This window comes from Crocodylus porosus, unplaced genomic scaffold (assembly GCF_001723895.1).
Source record: "Crocodylus porosus isolate Cpor-Errol unplaced genomic scaffold, CroPor_comp1, whole genome shotgun sequence".
In the NCBI taxonomy this organism is placed as follows: Eukaryota; Metazoa; Chordata; order Crocodylia; family Crocodylidae; genus Crocodylus; species Crocodylus porosus.
In genome coordinates, this window is record NW_017728917.1 from 26952227 (window position 1) to 26973203 (window position 20977).

At 40.3% G+C, this 20977-nt stretch overlaps 1 protein-coding gene and 1 long non-coding RNA gene across 3 annotated transcripts in view; one reads left to right on the forward strand and one right to left on the reverse strand.

The window, feature by feature from the left end:
- Window positions 1-1488, forward strand: part of LOC109311343 — an 8401-nt gene extending 6913 nt beyond the window's left edge. Inside the window, exon 3 of the long non-coding RNA XR_002101481.1 lies at window positions 1352-1488. This is a non-coding gene — a long non-coding RNA (uncharacterized LOC109311343). The remainder of the gene's footprint in view (window positions 1-1351) is intronic.
- A 7571-nt stretch (window positions 1489-9059) lies between these two features.
- Window positions 9060-20977, reverse strand: part of FBXW12 (F-box and WD repeat domain containing 12) — a 37507-nt gene continuing 25589 nt past the window's right edge. For both annotated transcript variants that reach the window (XM_019536954.1, XM_019536953.1), the window contains 7 exons: window positions 20505-20626; window positions 16880-17089; window positions 14656-14820; window positions 13048-13255; window positions 11502-11683; window positions 11293-11420; window positions 9060-9384 (listed from right to left, as the gene is read on the reverse strand). In XM_019536954.1, the coding sequence (XP_019392499.1) occupies window positions 9285-9384; window positions 11293-11420; window positions 11502-11683; window positions 13048-13255; window positions 14656-14820; window positions 16880-17089; window positions 20505-20626 (1115 nt within the window). In that variant the 3' untranslated portion in view covers window positions 9060-9284. The remainder of the gene's footprint in view (window positions 9385-11292; window positions 11421-11501; window positions 11684-13047; window positions 13256-14655; window positions 14821-16879; window positions 17090-20504; window positions 20627-20977) is intronic.

Below are 20977 nucleotides of genomic sequence, written 5' to 3' on the forward strand. Positions count from 1 at the left end.
TAGCCGCCCTGACCATGAAGTAGTGCCTCCTGATATCTAGCCTGAATCTACCCTCTGCCAGCTTGTGACCGTTATTTCTTGTCACTCCTGGGGCCTGCCCTGCTGCCCCCTGATCATGCGAGTGGCCCTCCTCTGGACCCTCTCCATGTTGTCCACATCCCTCCTGAAGTGCGTTTGTCCAGAACTGGATGCAGTACTTCAGCTGCGGCCTGACCAGTGCCGCATAGAGGAGTATCACCTCCTTGGACCTGCTCGAGATGCATGACAAGGTGCAGTTGGCCTTCCTGACTGCATCCCCACACTGCTGGCCCATGTCCACTTTGGCATCAACGATGACTCCAAGGTCCTTTTCTGCCTCTGCACTGATGAGAAGGGAGTTCCCCAGCCTGTAGGTATGCTGCTGGTTCTTCCTCCCCAGGTGCATCACTTTGCACTAGTTGGTGTTGAATCTTATCCTGTTCTCATCCGCCCACCCCTGTAACCTGTCTAGGTCCGATTGCAGCCTATTCCTCCTGTCTAGCATGCCCACATCTCCCCACATCTTAGTGCTAGGTAAGAGAAGTCACTAATATGACCTCCAAAGTGTTTGGGCCTAAAGTTAGAGTTAGAAGGGGAGGGAGAAGAGTCTTCTGAGAAACTGGTCTTGCTGGGTACCAGGAAGCTCTGAATCCCTGTTCGTTTGTGTTTGGAACAATTATTAGAGCTTGATTGTGGAGTCTCAACACATTTACCCTAGTGATCAGCAGTTTTATGCTGAATAAAGCAGTAGACCCCAGTGACCATAAGTAGGGTGACCATATGGGACAGTGTGAAATCTGGAACACATTTTTCCCCCCCCACCCCTCAGGCTACAGGGAATCAATGGCATGTTAATGACCCATTGCTTTTTAACAAACACCATGAAGTAATAATTGGTGTTAATGGTCATTCCATTAATCAAGCTCACCTATTTTTAGGGCAGTTTTGCTGTCTGCTAGGGCTTCATATTTTGCTGCTGCTGCTGCTCTGCTTCTGAGCTCCACACCTGGGATGCTTGTTCTAACTTTCACCAACTGGCTTGGAGCAGCCTCAGAAGCCAAACCAGAAGGTGTGATCACCCTAACCCAGGGGTAGGCAACTTATTGTGGGCCGAGGGCCGCTTACTGAGTTTTGGCAAGCCATCGAGGGCCACATTACAGGCAGCCAAGAGCAGATAAATATTACATTTTCTAAATTTTGTAGGGGCCCCGCAGGCCAGATGCGGCCCACCAGGCCATTGTATCTGGCCCGCTGGCTGTGTTTTGCCCACCCCTACCCTAACCATATGCAACTCCACTGAAGAAATGTTGAAGAATCACCTGCCCCTTTTTAGGTGCAGCGTGATATCAATCTTCATCTTTACAGTTGTGAAGATTACTAAAGGAAGGGAACAAGCACCTGGAAATTAACCAGTGGCTAGCTAGCTAATGGGTTTTCTTATGGCTATACTGAATGAAGAAAACAGTTTATGAACAGGTAAATTCCAACTGCTTTTACAATAAAACCAGTATGGTGACCTTTAAAGAGATAATGAACCCATTCTTATAGTGGTAGATCAAAAGTATCTGTAGATGGTAGTGCTCCTGAACACAACTAATTTTAGACAAAGAACACAAATTCCTTAATTGTTTTTTGTCACCGATGCAATCAAATGTTACCAAAGTTGTGTGAATCATCTAAGAAAACATACCTGCTTTTCATCTGAAGAAACATTTTTGTAAGTTTGCTGTCTGATGGGTACTAGTATTTAATAGCATGCAAGACAAAATACAGTCAGTGTTATATCAGGTGGAGGGGACGGTTTAAAAACATTCAGGACATGCTGTAACCTATAGAATGGGTTTTTTTGAAGAATGCTGTAACTAGAAGTGTCAGCATGTATTTTTTTATGAAGTAACACACCTACTATGCAAAGCTAGCTATGATAACTACCAGCTGCACAATTAAAATGGCAAATTTGAATCTATATAGATTGTTCCCCATATATAGAGAAGGTATCTGTTCAAGAAAGAAAATTCAAGTCACCCAAAATAATTAAACAGCATATTTTATTAAAAATAAATAATCATTTCCTTCAGAAGCTTGCAGAAATTGAGTTGCAAATTCTGCTCTTACAAAATGAAAGACTGGAACGTTTAGCGTAAATTTTAGGGGTTTTTTTGTTATGAGGAGGAAATCTGAATTTGGAGGAAAGGCTACTTTTTTGGAATAAGTTTATAGGAATTTAGTTGCAATAGGGATTTGCCTACTGAGTTTTAAAGATGCTGGATTGTTTTCAAAAGCAGTGTTTCTTTTAATTTCCAATACCTGCTACCTGTTAAATCCTATTTAAAGGCCACCAGCGTCCTTTTCTGAAGATTTTGAAGTGGACTTGTTTTTGTTTAGCCAAACTTATTTTCAGAAATACTTGGTATAGTTAGCTTCCTCTACCCTATGATTCTCTCTCACTTAATTAGTATGTGGGAATAATTAGAAATTAAAAAAAAAAAAAAAAATCCATCTCAAAGCAACAGTAAGATAACGATTGTTTCCCTCCCACTGTCTTTTGACTATTTCAGCATTGCTGTCTTGAGGAAGTGTAGTTTTAATGGCTAGCATACAACATTTGTAAGTTAGGAGTTAGGTTTATTTCCCATGCTGCCCCTGATTGCCAGCATGATGACTATGGGCTGCCTCCTCTATAAAATGAGGAACTGATGTTATGTCCTGTGGGGGAACTTGCAGTCTTGTTAATGTTTATGAAGTGCTTAAGATCCCAAGAACAAATATGCTATTAGACTGAAGCAGTACCTCTCAGTTTCCTGTTCTTGGAGGTAGTTTGTATTTCATCAGAAAAAATATTTTCCTTGTACAACAAAATTTGTAGCTCCTCATTTACAGCTGTTCTAGCCATAGAGGAAAAGAAGGGAAATTGTAGGTTCCTATTTTATTCCTAGTTTTTTTTTTTTTCTTAAATTCACATAACTGATCATTGCATTCTTTGTTTATATATTGCTATCTGAACTTTACAATCACAATCTTTTTTACAATTAAAAAAAATGCAGTACTGGCTTAGTGTTTACCACAAATTCTAAAAAGTATCCTTTATATGACTACCATGTTAGACCAAAAGGTTTGCAGTTACGCTAGTACTGTTTTATAGTTCATGTTCGCATTTCATGTTGGTGCCATACAGTAGCACCTGCTTGCAAATATTTCAGATGTTTCCTAAATCTAAGCACATCTTCTGGTCTAAAGTATTGTAGAAATTAAAGCAGATTTATGCATCTGGAATTTCACAAAATCCAGTGGAGCCATTATTTATAGGCATGAGAGATCTGCTTGTGTCAGTCTGATACAGCTTGATTCACTCAGCTGAAAAGACACTGGCAGGCTTGATCAGTCTTTCTTGTGTAAAGGTAATCCAGATACAGCTTTGCCTTTGCTCTTCTATATGAACAGAACATTCACCAGCTATCATGAAAAAGGATATTAGCCTTTTTGTACTGAATTTTTTTGGATGACCTCAAGATCTCTGCCTGTGAGCTAATCTAAAAAAGTCCTTGTGCCAGTGCTACATAATGGCTTCTGACTTTATCTGACTAATGCTACCCGGCTCCAATTTTTGCTTTGGGCATTAGCACCAACTGCTTTTACCCATCTGTGAACTGGAATACCAAAAGGGAGGGGGGGGGTGTAGTTTTGATAGGCACAAGGTTTAGCGAAAGCAAGTCTGGGATTTCTGCCAATCACTGGCAGGATCTTAAGAGCAATTTGCTAAAATTCATTGTCAATATTTGTACAAATGAGGGTTCCAGAGTGGAGCATTGAAGGGTTTTGTAAGTATTTTTTTTTTCCTTTTATGTTTGCTGTTCATGAAGGAATAACGTCATCCTTTTGTGCATTAATGGACCTGATCACGGGTTGTGTTTTTTGGCAAGGACATTAGCATGCATTAGGCGCTCTTGCTTCTCATTTCTATCAAGGCTTTGTTTGAAGACTTGTCTGAATCTTGTAATCAGGACTGTAAGAAGTGCGATGTTTAGGAAGAGTCCATATCTGGATGCTCTATTTTAGGGTGCTGAGATATGTTTGAAGGGAGGGAACATGACAAAACAGCTTTCTCTCTTTTCCAACTCTGTTTTTAACATACTTATGCCAAGAAGGGGATTTTAAGTTGCACATCTGTCTGGCAAGTATTTTCATTCTTAGTACTGTGGTTAAGCATTTTTCAAACTTGTTCAGAAACATTAAAGTATTCTTAAATAATGGAAACTTCTTTAAATTTGCATCGCATCGAATTAATGAAGCCTGTTACCCTCTTTTCATAAGCAGCATGCATATACTGTAATTCTTGTTGGAAACGCAAGTCTCTGTTTAAATATTTTATTGCTTATAGGTTTTAAATCGGGATCAGTTGCATTGCATGCATTATCAGTAAGATGTCCCTTTTCAAAAGAGCTAGGCACCCACTTAATTTTTGATCTACAACAGCTTGCTGACCTAAGCAGCACAGAAATGCTGCTTTGCAGATGTTTCAAGTTTAGTATTTACTTAAACTAGTTTGCTATATGACAATGACAGTTAAACACTGGTCATCTGTGGTATTACTTGTTATTTGGATTAAAAGCATTAAGACTTCATGATGGTATACTTGAAACAAAAAATGGCAAATACCTGTGGTTCTAGATTTTGTTAATGTATGCAAACAGAAAAGTAACACAGGCTTACATAAAGTGTCTACATAAACATTTTTTTTTCTCCTTTCAGATTTATGGTCACAACTATGGAACAAATTCATAATAAAATTCAATCTCAAATGAATGGGGTGAAATGCAACACACTAACATTCTTTCCAGAAATAATGGGTCTAAGACCCAAGTGGTTTGTATAATTTTTAAATCTGAAATCAAAATCCTCCTGGTTTTTCAGGTAACTTGTTACATAGGTTGCAGAGGAATCTTGTTGTTCATTAAAAGTTTAAACAGTGTGGATGCTGTCTTGCAGCTAAGTTGTCTTTTGCTAAAATGTTCTCTCTCTTCACCCGAGCTATGAAGATGACTGCACTGTGGGATGAGGTAGTAGGTTGTATAGTTTTAGGGTCATACCCACAACTGGGAGATAACTATACAATCTACTGTCTTTCCTAAAGCAGCAGAAAAATCAACAGTGGCAACTTCTCAATTTGGAATTCATTGTCATTGTACAGAATTTCTGTTTCAAAGGTCTTATAAGCATAATGAATATAGCTACAGCATGTGATTAGTTTATAGATGTCTGTTCTCATGAGGATCATCTTTTTACTGTTCTTTGTTAAATTTTTCTTCCCCTTGAAGAAAACAGGTGTGCGAGAGTGTGTTTAAAGGAGACGCCCCCAGATTTCCAGGGAAAATTAAGCTTACATTTCCAACAGTACTACCAATGGCAGGCAGTCTTAATGTGGGTGCCCATGTAAATGTTGTTCAGAGAGAGAAAAATAGCTGTACAACTAAGATGTATTTTCGGGAAGGACGATACATATTTCTCTATCAGAGTGAGGTAGTAGATTGTATAGTTGTGGGGTAGTTATTTTACCCTGTTCAGGAGATAACTATACAATCTATTGCCTTCCCTGAGGAGTAAAACAAGTCTGCAGCTCTTGCATGGTAGTTGGTGTCCACAGAGATTGGCTTGCAAGTGGATTATTCAAGTTAAGATCCCACGTTAAGTGGCTAGGATCTGCATGTTAACATGGCATTTGACTACTACCACTCTTATCCCAGGTGAGTGACATGGCTGTATATTCAAGATGTATGGCCCACTCCTTAGTCTAACTTAGCGTCCTGTGTGTAGAAATACTTTTTGAATACTATAAGATCTTTTTGGCTAGGGGAAAAAAGTACTACAACTTCTTGGTTCTGAATCTGATTGCAGGTCTCTCAAATGTATTATTGTTCCATGACTAGTCTAGACATCAAATTGATGTCAGCTCCAAAAGTGTTTAAAACATGTGCCTCAATAGCACCATTTCAGCAGGGCACTAAAAATGCCATGGAGCCCAACAGCTACTGTTTGTGAATTTTAAGCAATACATTTTAGGGTGAAAATATTAAGCACAAGTTTTTTTTTTCACCTTCCAAATCTATAAGGTGAGATGATGATGAAGTTCAGTACCTTTGCTGGGATTACTCCCTTCAGTTAACACTGCATTAAATGAGCAATGCCTTTGACCCACTCTTTTTTTCTGAGGTTTATTGGAAACTGTTAAGAACCAAGCATTGAAACATCATTCTGTATATTCAGTGAGGGTGTCTGAAGTGGGCCTTACTCTGTTTGGATTCGGTCTGAATTGGGGACAGCGATTCAGTTAATTGATTTGGATCACTGCCCCGGATTCAGTTCGGTTGAATCTGAAGATTCAGTGCTGATTTTAGAGAATCAGCAGTTTAGTCATAGACACAGCTTTAAATGTTTTTTCTACATACCTCAAGGTACCAGTGTGGCTTGTGAATGCTGTGATGCTGGGGCTGATGGGGTGTCCCAGGAATGCAGGGGGGCCCTCCACATGCTCAGCAGAAAACCCAGAAGTGGACTGGAAGTACTTCTGGGTCTGCTGGGGACCCCCCTGCACTCCCCTGGCTTGGTGATTGGCCATGGGGGGACCCCAGGTGCCCCAAGAGGCACCAGTTGTGGAGGCGGGGGAGTGCATGCTCCCTGGTAGACTTTTGTGTTTCTGGTCCACTTCCAGGTCTGCTGCCAAGCACACTAGGAGTCCCCCACCCTCCTATGGTATGCTTCATGCACCCCAGCATTGCAGCATTCACGTGCTGTGCTTGTACCTCGAGGTATATAGAAAAAACATCTAAAGTTGTGTCTGTCCGAATCTTTTCTATTCGATTCGGAGAGATTAAAGGGTCCCCTGATTCTATTCCGATTTTGGAGATTTGGCCACTGAATAGGGCTGAATCTCTGCCAAATCAAATCGGGGACTGAAGCTTTGCACAGCCCTAATATTCAGTCTAATTCTGCGTAGTAAAAGAACAAGCTGAAGCATAAAAGCCAGTTTTGAATGGTAACCATCTGAAATGTAAACCATGGAAGAGCTTTTGGTATGGGACGAGTAACTACATAGTAAGTGTTTCTGAAGTATCTGTTTAAAACAGGAATTAGAGTAGAGCTTAAGGTGAAAACTGAAGCATTTAAAAACAAGCATTTGACAGTTGATTTAACTGAGATTCTTTTAAAATATCTGATCTAATGTTTCTGTTTCTGGTTTAAGCACTGTTACTGACTAGCCATGTAAATGAATGTAAATGTCTTCATTTCTAAACACAACAGGAAGTCAAAAGAACCTGGTTTAAAAAAAAAAAATTAACAACTTGCTGCACAGTGCAGCCACTAACTAGAAGAACTGCAAAAGAAACAGTGGGCTCCTAGGAAGAGGTAGTAGGTTGCATAGTTTTAGGGCAGGGATTTTGCTCACACGGAGTTAACTATACAACCTGCTGCCTTTCTTAGGGCTTTATTATTACAACAGGACCATTTGGGCTCAGTCTAAGCTGTTATAGCTTTGATATGTGAAAACAGAAATGGTATGAGACAAGCCGCTATTCCTGATCATACTAAGTTTTAATGACACTAAAAGGGGATGTGGTAGCAATGAACCTGAGGCTGCTGACTTTTCTTTTTTGGAGGACAAAGCAGAGTTCTTGCTATATTCATAAGAGTAAGTGCTGTGATAGCTTAAAGAAATGAACATAACCTCCTTCAAGATTTAAGATTCTCTCAAACTACATCAGTACCTTAAGTGATCTCTACTATGAGTGAATTTGCAAATATGGGGAATGCCCCATATCTGTTGAGGGGTAACTTTCTTTCTTCTTTTTTTCAAAGGCATTGTTTGAAGCTTCTGCTGCCAACTCCATGAAAGTTGCATGCTTTTTTTTTTTTTTCCTAAACACAGTAATGTGTATGGGGTCTAGGCTAAGGATCTGAAAAGATGCTATAAATAATAAAGTTAACTACTGAACAGGGATGACTGATTTGAAGGGAAATTGAAACCAGATTAAAACAAACCCAGTGCTGCATGAATTTCAAGAAGCAACCTAAAGGAATGGAGTAGTGGTTTTGCATATGCTTCCAATATATGAACAACTTCATAATTGCGTTATAGTTGTAGCATAAAATCAATATGCTGAAACATATTAAACTTTAATTCTTGTAGGGCTGTCCCATGCTACCAGAGGACAGTCAGCATGTAATTCAATACTACTATTACTGCTGCTGCTATATATAAAAGATTTACACAATGTCACACTTCCTTTCTCAAAACACATTATGCTTATGAAAGCAAGACACAATATTTATTTTAGTCTGGGTTTGTCCTTGTTCTCGTTGGAAATACGTTAGATTGTACTGATGGAATTCATATGACTGTGTATTTGACTTATTAAAATTGTATTCTATCAGCAGTTGTCAGTCTCTCTTTCTATTCTATAGGAGGAAGGTCCCCCTGAGGTAAAGTGAGACTTCTGTCCTAAGATACTTTATTCTAAAGCAGGGGTGTCAAACTTATCCCAGAGGTTAGGTTCAGTTGGAGTTTCATCATCTGGCCTATGGGCCCTCTCATTGGGGGTATGTGTTTGCTAACTGGAGACAAGTGATGGCTGTGGTGTTCCCTTCCACAGGGCACCTCATGGGCTAGATCCAGAGGCAGGGGTTGAGTTTGACAACTCTGCTCTAAAGCAGTGGTTCTCAACATTTTGTACCAGGACTCGCTTGTAAACATCAATAGCCAGCCCTCCAGTGTATGGGGCAGGGGGGGCCCAAGCAGCCCCTCACAGGCTGGAAATGTATAAGCCTGCAAGGGAAAAGTCACAGTTCCCCATGTGTTTCTCCTTTAAAAATAGATAAATTTTTTTAGAGGAGAATCTATTTTTGAAATTTGTGACCCTTTCATATATTCTTACAACCCACTTTTGGGTCATGGCACACAGGTTGAAAAATGCTGTATAAGATGCAACAAACCTGCATAATTGAAATAAAAAAATAATCAGGAACATCTCTTAAAACAAACAATGTCATTGGACACTTTTAGATAAGCTTCAATTCACAAACTTAGCAATACAGCATGACTACTTTAAACTATAGAAACTTTGTCCACACACATGCAAAGCCTAAACACTGCAAGGTAACCACAGTGAATACATATGAATGGAGCTGTCCTAGCACATGCCTTCAACTAGAAGATTTTTAAAGTATCATCTTTTGTACAAAGCAGACTCCTGAATGAGGATAACAGGTATATATTAAAGGTTAAAAGAATAGGCTCTCAAAATACTTGTTTCATCAGCTCTGGCCACCACACCTACGATGCTCACGTTGTCACATGCCACATCAATAAAGCCCCTGTTGTGGAAAAATTGTAAATAATGTTTGTAATGGGGAATCCCAGTTTTCTCTGACAAAAAAAAAATGCAAATTCTCATTAAAACCCCCCAAATCCATAATTCAAATTAAAAGCCCCCTGCAGGGCCCCCCCCCCGGCTGTGCTGGTGCCCCTCATTTCTTCCACCCTACTCATGCCTCTTGCCCCACCCACAGCCCCACCTTTGCCAGAGGGGGGGCCCCCCCCATCTCCCAGGACTGGGGCCAGGGACCCAAGTCTGCAGCTCCCTGCCCCCAACAGCAGGCTGCTGCAGCATGGAGCAGCTCTCCCACTGCTGCTGCCTGCTTGGTTGTGGCTGGCTCCCCCCTCCAGCTATGAACTGCAACCCCCCAGTTCCCTGCAAGCCCCACTTGCCTCACAGGCACTAGGACTGAAGAGGGAAGCTGAGCTGGGCAGAGCGGTGGCTGACCGTCTCAAGTCCTGCCCTTCCTCCTTCCCCTATCTCTCTGGCAGGGCTGGGGGTTTCCTGCTCTGTTTGCAAACAGCTCTTGTAGGCTGGAGCTCAACCAGCCTGCAGAGCTGTTTGCAAAAGCAAGGAATTCATGGGTTTCTCTGCTAAAAGGAGAAACCCATGTTTTCTCTGAGAAAAATGGTAAATCCATCTCTGTTTTTCCATAGGAAACAGAAAATCAGGATCTCTGGTAATAACTGAATTTAGTCATACAGCTTTAAAACTTTGGTAACTTTAAAACACTAAATGACAGGTTAGTGTTCTTTAGGTTTGATCATCTGTGAGAGCTCAGTGAGTAACTTCATTTTACTTTACAGCAGTGGTGCTCAACCTTTTTGGCCAGTGGGCTGAATGAGCAGTGCCCAGGTCCCAATCTGGAATGAGGCTCTTGTGGTAGGACCCTATCTGGCCATGCAGAGTGGAGGAGGGGGCATCTCTGCTTCAGCCCCACCCCACAGGGGGATGGAGGGGTCCTGGCCCAGTCCCAACTTTGCCCCACAGGTGGAAAGGAGTTTGACCTGGCCCCACAAGGTGGGGCAAAGGGGGCATAACTTGACCCCAACCTGCTGCATTGGCCCTTGGAGTTTGGGAATTTGGCAGCTGGGAAGGGTGGTCATATTAACTGCCACCACTCCCATGCTGCCAAATTTCTTTATTTTGGCAGGAGGGTGGAGTCTTGCAGGCCACACTTGGCCTGCAGGCTGGAGGTTGAGCATCCCTCCTGTACAGTACAATGTTTTGAGATTAAACAGCAATCTGGACTTCAACTGATGATCAAATGGTGACTTCTGCCTTTTATACATGTCTTATTCCCAAGAAATTGTCTTCCAAAATTATCAAAGTTGTAAAATAAGGCAAGCTTTCCACAGAAGTCCCACTAGCTACCTGTTTTCAGGTTATTTGCATAAGACAAGACATACTAAAACCCTAACAGCCATGGTACAAACCAGTGGCGCTCAATCTTTTGAGAGTCAAAGCCAAACTCAGAAAGTGCCAGTTCTTAAGTTTTCATTTGTTTTTTGACAATAGAAAAATAATACAGCAGTGGTTGCAAAGAACTCGGGCAGACCACCACAGGTTACAATGGTTTGGGTTTTTTTTAAATACTGGATTCTTAGTTGAAATCAATCCATTTATCTTATGAATCATATCTGCACTTTTAACAAGAGTATAAATTTGTGTGGCAGGCCATAGCAACCTTGGGTGTGGCAGCCCCTTGGCTGAGAATCACTGGTCTAGTGAAACAGTCTGAAAATTCAGGGTAGGTAGGAAGCAAAGCTGGAGTGCAGACTGCTGCACGTTTTAACATCCCCCTCTTACAGCTTAGTCAAACATGGGGAGAAAGATACTCATGTAAAGAATACTTAAAGAGGAAACCATAACTTATCCTACATGTTGTTCAATTAACAAACATTACCTTGACCACTTATGAGATCCTCCTAGTAACTGATACAGGCTCTGTAATGCACAAGCCTGGTTTGCTTTTTTCCACATATATACACGGAGAGAGAGATCCAAGGATGATGTGACAACACGGAAAGAATCCTTTAAGGTTACAAAAATATATATGGTCAAAATAAGGTACAGCAAACAATAAAAAGAATGAATAGCAATAGAGATACGTACCACCCATAGTGAAGTAATTGTGTCCTTATGATCCTGGAAACATTCTAGTTGAGTCCCAGAGATTGAATATAACTTCAGCTCTGACCCACATCCTATAAGAATGGTTTCTGTTCCATACCCCTCCATGAGACTCTGCATGTTCCAACGGTTTTCTGGTAATGTGAATCTTGTGACCTGTTGAGCTTTTCATAAGACACCGTTACACATGTAAAAATACCCCTTAAAGATTTCAGTATTGCAGTTATTTCCATCTCAATCACATTTATTGCATTTGAAAAAATAATGTTAAGAAACCGTCTCCCCCCCCCCCAACTCTTGAGCATGATGCTGCTATTCTGTTCCATGATCTGCACAGGGTGGATGTGCAGATTCATCTTAAAGCAGTGATTCCCAACCTGTTCCTCTGCAAACCAGATGTGGGATCCAGTCTGTGGACCAACCCAAACCACTCATGCCACGATCCAGACCAGGGCCTCCACTTCTGGCCACATGCCACCTAATCTCCCGCACTGCTGAATCTAGCTAAAAACTGCCCCAGTCCAGACCCACACTTCCCGAATTGGACCTTTACTACCTAATCCAGCTGCTGCTGCCCAAATCCAGACCTGCTTATTTCTGATCTGACTTGCACGCCACCTGATCCAGTCCAGTGCTAGCCCAGTATGGCATGAAGGCCATGTTATCCCACTCAGGAGGCTTCCTACAGGTCTGGAAATTTGGCAGCATAGGGAACAGGGAACATTAATGCTCCAACTGTTCCTCTGTTACCAATTTTCCAGACCTGTGGGAGCTCTGCAGGCTGGATTTGTACCAGACTAGGGGTTGAGCACCCCGACCTTGAAATCTCAAATTACTGTGGAACATTCAAATGAGATACCAGAAATAAAATACCGTCAATCTATATTATCAGTTTTGTTAATATTCCCTTTAATTTTGTAACTTTCTTTCAATGCTGCTGTTCCTCCTTCAAAACAAAACTTAAAACATAAATTTTCTAAGACACACATAAAATTGTATCCAAAATGCAAGATAAGGACCAATTCCTCAAAAATTAGAAAACATAGTGTTTCTACCCTTGTTTAGTTTAATAGAGACTCTGCTGTAATGGTCAACTGGATGTGGTGTATTGTCCTGGAGACTTTCCAGAGTTGAGACACTTCCTCCCATGAAAGTCTGGCAATTAGTGTGACCCAGTTTACTTTGACTACTGGATAAAATATGGCAAGACAGATGTCTTCAGTTTGGAAGGACTCAAGTGTTTTACAAATGTCAGCATCCTGAAGTTGAACTAGAAACCACTAGGAAGCCAAAGAAGAGCCTCAGTCCCTAATACTGTATCTTTTACATTCTTTTTATTAAAAAATGATTTTGTACTGAACAAAATTGTCAAGCCTCCACCCCCAGCCAGAGTGGCTTAATTAGGAGTTTTGCATCCTTAACTATAGTGCAGGAAATGTATCAATTGCTAGTAAAGAGGCCCAAGGAAGAAACAAGAGAAAGTGAATCCTCTGTTATGAAACATAAATAGGACAAGTTATAAGCATACCTAGGATTTCTGATTTATATTTAGATTTCTTGACTGCTAGATCCAACACTGTGATGTTCGTATGCAAGGCATGATCTTTATGCATTACTGCTATTCTTGCTGGCTGTTTTGGTAACCAACAAGCCGTAACATGCTCACGGATAGGCAGAGAAGTGCATATGGGTGATTTGTCTTCTGTTGGTTGAATCAAGCAATCTGTAGAAAACACCTAATATTGAAAATATACACCATTTTAGACTGCAGCACTACTTATGACAAGTCTTGTGCAAGACAAGAAAAATCTTGTATAAGAATTAAGAAAAATAAGTTATACAGGATTACAAGTTTCTTTTAGCGATTTATTCAACAAGTGAATGTAACAGAAATAGCAGTAGCTAGGCCAGAAGCCAAGCATTTCTTTAAACAGATGTGTCAATATGAACACCAACTAAGCTACTGTACTCCATGCTGCATCAATTCCACTTTTGTTTTGACAGCTGGGTGTAGGTCTTGTCAACTAGAAAGATGTTACTAGAGCAGTGCTGATAAGGAAATAGAGATCAAGTGACTTGACTTTATTTGCAACACACTTCTGGTAAATATTTTTCAGTCCTTTGAACAACCTGACCTTTCAAAGATTACTGAAGACATGCTGTTGCTCAAATTATCCTTATTTGAGTGACTGGTAACTCAGAACTGGCCCAGGAAAACTCAAGTTACAGTTATAGTTCACATCTTCAGAAAACTTGTCCTGAAACAATGAAAAATCCCAAGTCCCCAGATTTCAAGCAACTAACATAATGTATTTTCTTTCGCACAATCTGGTATTATCAAGACAGAATGTGCTGCTTGGGTTCTTCAGCTAGCTGCCTGCTGTGGTGCAGTAATGTGGGATTTTTAAAACCCTTGCCTTTATTTGGTGGCAAAACCAAATCAGAAAATATGTCAGTGTTAATGGAGAGTTGCAAGTCTTGCCAGCCTCATGACGGAGTTGGGAGCTTCTAGTTCTGGCTCCATAAGAACTTCCAGAATTCTAGCTCCCTTTCTCCCATAAAGGTTAGCTGATAAATGCAGGGAAGTTCCTAGGGCTGGATCGCCAAGGGACCTAGTTGCCCCAGTCTAGAAGATCTTGGTCTCCAAATCTGAGGGTATCCACGTGGCAGTAATGCCAAAGCCACAGACTGGAAACCAAGACTTCCCAGCCACTCAGAGGAGAACGTACTCAAAAGTTAACGGTGAATGTTGCCTTAACAAATAAGTTCTGCTGCAGTTTGTGGGGAAAAGGAGAGTTGTGCCAGTAACTTCTAGGCGCATCAGATACTGAACACATATGGCAAGCTGTTTCCCCTTATTGCACAAATTGCTTTGATAGTTCTGTTAATCCAATTTGCACTACTTACTACTTCCAGATGTACCTCCTAAGTAGCAACTTCACATATGTACTTGCAGCATGGTAACCATTTTTTATATTCAGTATTTGTATAAAAAACCCAAAAAACCTCTATACTCTTGGTGTGTTACAAGTCGCGAATATATCAGAAACAGAACAAACTCATATAGACCGAGATTTTTTTTCTTTTTTTAAATTAACTTCTCAGTTGTGTAAGCAGATTGAACAGCATACTGTACCTTGGTAGATACATCTGCACTTTCAGTAGATCCAGCAACTAGCCACAACTTATCAGGTGAACAAAGAAAGAGATCAATTTTAGAATTCTGAAATGCTGTGATACGTGACACTTGATTTAGATTAGGAACCTCTAATGTATAAATAGCACCTCCTGCAGTGGCTGCCTAAAAAAGGGAGAGGCGGAAGGGGCAAAAAACCAAAACACATGGTTACAGCATCCTAGCTCCCACAAAGGAAAAGTTACGCAATGCTGAAAGTTTAATGCTCATAAAACACCAACAAATATTTTTTTGCCCGATTTGATTAAGCTAAAAGCAGTACCAGGCAAATGGAGGGCGCAACGTATGTAACAATGGGTGGATCTACATGTTGATTAATGCACCTTAGATACTGGCAGGTAAGGTTCTTTGGGTGAATCTGGTATCTTTTATTAGACCAACTTAAATAGTTGGAAAACAATTATTAAGCAGCTTTCGGGTTCAAAAACCCTTCATCAGGCTAAGGAAGTTTCTGCAGTTGGTGTGTACTCTTCCTAGATGGAATGAAAACTCCATCCAGGAAGAGCACATACCAAGTGTAGAAACTTCCTTACCCTGATGAAGGGTTTTTGAACCTGAAAGCTGCTTAATAATTGTTTTCCAACTATTTAAGTTGGTCTAATAAAAAATACCGGATTCACCCAAAGAACCTTGTCTGCCTATGACCTTAGACCAATACAGCTACAACCTACACCCCTTAGATACTGTGCATTTAATTTAATATTCACTTAATAAAGTACTAACTAAATGCAGAGTATCTAGAGTTACTGTGCAGTAGCGCCAGTGCACAGTTATTTAGTGACGCTTATTGTGCATTAGCCTAATAACACTGCACACTAGGCTATTAGCAGTCTTTACTGTGACGCACTACTGTGCAGTGTTTTAGGCTAATGCACAATAAGCATCTCATGTACATGCACCCAGTGCTTCAAAATATGTTCCTATATTTTCAGTATCATTTTTGAGGCAGAAGTGCTTGCTCTGAAGTACTCCACCGATTGCATACACGTATCCTCACTTTTTGGAGCACTTTGGAGATGCTTGGAACACTTACATGTTACATCTGTACACATCCTCAAGTGCATCTCATACAAGACAAAAGCAAAAAGTGCTTAGTAATGATTCAGTTAATGGAACTGGGGCTGATTTATTATTTTTTTTATGGTCAGCACCCCAGCTCTCCTCATGCCTTTACAGCAAGTGACATCCAGGCCAGACCTAATCTTGTGAAGGTAACAATGCCTCAGTGTATGCAGTGTGATGAAAGAAGTTCCTAATGAAGATACTGGGAGCAGTATAAGCACAAGAAAGTGGTGTTTTCCTAAGGATGAGTTAACATATTGAACTCAAGTGACTGATGTACGAGTTGAATTCTGCAGTACACAAAGGACCACTGTAGTAGCACAAAATCACTATGCTATAATATGAAAATACTGTATACACAGTTTTCTTAACCCTATTGCTGTTGACTGCAGCAATTAAAGGGAATTCAGGAATGCACAGAAGTCATGCCCTCTCCTGCTGGTAGCTGGTACTAACACTATGGGGCAGACAAACATAATCACTACATAATCACAAACATAAACATACATGGTAAAAATTCCTTTTTACTTCTATTGCAAAAAAGCACAAAACATATCATCCTTCATGCCACTTGCTTGTTTAGTCACTTAAAGGGAGACTAAAGAAACTAAAATAATCTAACTAAAAATAATAAGTAATATTTCCGCTAACGCAAGTGGACTTCAGCAGAAAGATTACTAAAACTTGAGACTAAGAGATGATAGCTGTCCTCCAAGTTTTTGAACAGCATAAATATAGGATACATAATTCTAGTATGATCAGCCAAAGGGATATATTAATAAAGGAATAAATTTAATGAAAATAAAAACAGACTGTGAAGATTTGGGCTCTCAGGAAACACTTCCTCAGTTAGGTGGTCATAGCCCAGTTCCTAGAGCTAACTGAAACTCAACGGGATGAATCACCATGGCACGGATATGAATGGATTAGATGACCTACCTCTTCTGTTCAGGATTTTGTCCAGGATCTCAACAAATTTTAGACACTTCCAAGTGGTCAAAATGAACCGTACCAAGTGTATTATTGTATTAATTGAATCCAGTTATCTACTTGTATGCGATTTTGTTATATCATGAATTCATAGATGCTTAAGTCCACTTACCGATAAGAAGGGCTTACTGTTCACCGAGTAGGTAACCAAGTTGCATGAAGAGGAGGATGTGGAGAATGAAGCAAGCTCTTTCCCAGTTTCTCCCTGCCAGGCTTTGATAGTTCCACTGGCATCTGTCGTGATTGCTACCTTGTATTTTGGTAATGTAATAACTTTCAGAAGTGGGATTTCTTGTATGGGACTTGACCATATCTGCATACCCTAATCAACACAAAAAGACAAGCATGACCACCACCATCCAGGCACTGGGTTATGGTAATTTTAACTGACATTTAACTTGTCAATAATGCAATAATACTTTTGCATCATTCTAAGTTACATATTTCAGAAACACTTTTCCTTATATTTTCCAATATTTGTTTTGAAATAGTTTTCTTCTAACAAAACAGCCACTCTGTTCTGCTTGCAGTTTTGGAATGCTTTAACTTACATTCCCCCAGTGGATAATTATTATGACTCATCTTAACCTAGTGTATTTCAAAAATCCAGAATTGCAGCCAAGAAGCTCCTTCCAAACATTACATCATCACAAAAAGAACCTGATACTTCCTTTGGACCATAATTCTTTTTCGTCCTCCATATCACATCCAGTGACTTTGCAGTCTCACATTTCAAGTGGTGGTTAAAACAGTCCGTTGAATTTTACTCTCTTGTACTCTTTGGATATTCCCCATAATTTATGGGGCATCAGCCCAGAAAGGGACATGCAGTGAGATTAAAACACTTGAGAGCAGTAAACAATGCAGGCAGATTGCACAGTAGTATTTCCCACCTTGCTCTGCCAATTCATCTCACTTTTAACCTACTTCTCACCTTGCTAGAGGCTTGGGCAGAAACTGAATTGCATTTCACTCTGCCAAACTGGAGAACAGCTTCTGAAACAGGCAAGTAATTACAAGAATCAAATCGGACCAAACATGCTTCTACAAATCATTCCTGAAGCATTTTGTTCTGGTGGCCAAATTAATCCCTCGGCAAAAACTCTATTACATCCACTGATGTCAGTGATAACTGAACATAAGTATTCCAGCTGCAAAATCATTCCCTGGTGTAATCTACATAGAAATCTTTAACTGACTGCAGTGACACACGTTAGAAAGCAGAAGTGCCTCTTAGAGCAGGGGTTCTCAATCCCTGGGCTGTGGCCCGGTACTGGGCTGCAGTGGATCGGCTGCTGGACTGGAGTGGCTGCAGACTGGCAAACTGAGGCACCCCCCAGAGGCTGGTGGAGAGGCCATGGCTCCTTATGAAGGGCCTGCGGCAGCGCAGCCCACTGCTCCACCTGGGAGGTGGGGGTATCCTCACCTGTCTGCCAGCTGGAAATTCCGGCCACAGTCAGCTGTGACTGCTGGGCTGTGGTTTGCCGGGCCACGGCCAATTCCAGGTCGCAGTTTGCCAGGCTGCAGCATGAAACTTTGAGAACCCTGTCTTAGAGGATTGATACCACTGTCAGTGTCCACGAATTTATTAAAAGAATGTATAAAAGGAGAATTATTACATGGTAATGCCTCAAAGGAGACAGAGGAAACACTACGCAGAATGGAACTTGTTATTAGACAGTTTCTTAGGTACCATTATTCAGTCATTTCCATAAGCAGTTTTCCAATGCTCTTCTCTCCTTAAAATTGGGTACTTAATACAATTCCAGATCTTAATTTATAGGCTAAAGATTTTCTTACTCCACATATTTTAAGACTGAATTGAACAAAACTGTATGGTAATAAATACGCTTAGCTTTGCTAGATGAATAATATTTGATAATAGCCATTTTTAGAGATGATAACCTAAATGCAAATACCCAACGAATAGCTTCCACAACACCCATACAAGAAACCAACGAAGTGATTTTTAACTAAATTGTAACGTTTCACTCTAATGTTGGGGCAAGACTGGCAAGTTAAACAAAAAGTTTAACTGCAGAAAAAAGGTTTCCTTTTTCAGAACAGCAAATACTTCATTTTTCAAAGTGCTGATCTAAGATCTGATACAGATCCATTAACTGAATGAAGTCACAAATTCTGATGAATAATATATTACATTCTTTCAATATTTCTAGCATTCTGTTGCATATATTGCTCGCAAACCCTGCCAAATTTCTTTGCTTTCTTCCTGACTACTGTGTCCATCTTTGAGAGAAGATATTTCGCTCCCCCTTATGTATCATGTTTTTCCTCTTGCTACTTGAAGAATAATGACTACAAACCTGAATCTCTAGCAATTTGTCATATTTTTATGCATATAAAAAAGCAATCTTTGCCTATATAAAGTTAGGCAAGTGATACTCAGAACAAAATCTGGGTAGTCAGTACTATCAACACAAATATTTAATCAAATTTGAGCTGAAAAATTCAATACTGAATCTTCAAAAATATTCAATATTTTTCAATCCTAATATCTGGATTGGTGGGTGGGAGTGGTGGAGGGCAACGTGTGGCACTTATGCCAGGAGGAGCACAGACAGCTGTGTGTGGCACACAGCAGATCAAGAAGTGGACAGGTGGCAGCAGACGGGGTAGGAAGCATGGAGCAGAACATCAGGTTGTGCAGGGACAGGGCATGAAGAAGAAAGCAGGATAGCAAATGCAACAGGAAGGAGATCAGAATGGTAGTCAGGTATGGTGGTGGCTGGACTTTACTTAAAGACCTGTTAAGAAACCAACCCACCAAAAATAAACTGGTTTTAAATTAAACGGTATCAAAATACTGGTGAAAATCAGTTATTTAAAACTTGGCTTTACATATGTACATCCATTATATTCTTAAGGAAAGGTCCATTCCCCTTGTTTGGCATAACTAGTTCAGTCCAATCAAAAGATAATGAGTCACAAATATCCTCGACTCTAAGGCAAAGCAAAGCTAAATTTATTAACCAGAAAGGTATACTCTATGTACAGGGATTAATTTAAGCAACAACATGCATTTTACACAAATGTAAAAACTGGTCACATGAATAAGTAACTAACATCTTAATTCTTAGATAATATTGTTTTCAGAATGGCTTCAGCCACACCTGGATAAGAATTGGAATGTTATTGTGTGTGAAAATATTTGAAAGTGGGTTTTTTTGTAATTCGTTTAATAGAACCATTATGAATGTGCTGCATGTGTAAGAAAAATAAGTTTCTTGAAAACTTATTTTAAACTTGAACCTGATTTAGTAAAAACAACTGTTTTGACAGTAGTTACTTAATTGATAGATTTATTTCTGGTTACCCTGTGCCAGGTTTTTGAAGATATGTACATATGTAGCTAACTTGGTATTTTAAAAAACACTACTGGACATTTAACTAGGCCAGAGGTTTCTATCCCATCCAAATCAATGATCTGTGCTCCCTTTAATACTTATGGAAATCCCCTTGGGTATCTAGAGATGCAGAGACACACCTAAATTCCATTTGATCCCATTAAAATCTGAGGGGGGCTCTTGTCAACTAGATATTTTAAAATTAATTTTTTTGTTTGACATAGATTTAATAGACTAAAAGGTGCTTAGGCCTTCATATAGTGCAAAATTAAACAGGAAAGTCTGACAACCAGAAATGTATTTTTTTTTAAATTAAACCTAAAGAAATTCAATTTTTATCTATCTTGACATCTGTACTTTATTGTGCCTCACCTCTTGGACATTCCAAGCTCGTACAGTGCCATCAGTAGATGCAGTGCAGACAACAGACCTCAGCTTTCCAGCACCAAAGACATGGTCACTGTCAGACAAATAAGCCACATCCATTATTTTTCCTGCAAAGGCAAAAGCACAAAAAAAAGAGAAAACACTTTAATGTCTCCTTGCTAAAAAGGAGGCTTACACCCAATGGAAAGAAGGGGTCATCACCAGGGAGGACTATTCTGTAGTTGCTTGGGGATGTAGGACAATAAGAAGTCCTTTTTTAAATACATAGGGGGTAAAAAGAAGGTCCCAGGTAATGTGGGGCCCTTGCAGGACACGATGGGAAACTCGGTCGTCACACCAGACCGCAAAGCTAACATGTTTAACGATTTCTTTGCCTCTGTCTTCCTAAGTAGGGACCAGAACAGCCACCTCCCTGCTGGGGCCCCGGGGGAGGCACACCTGGGCCACGGATTAGCGAG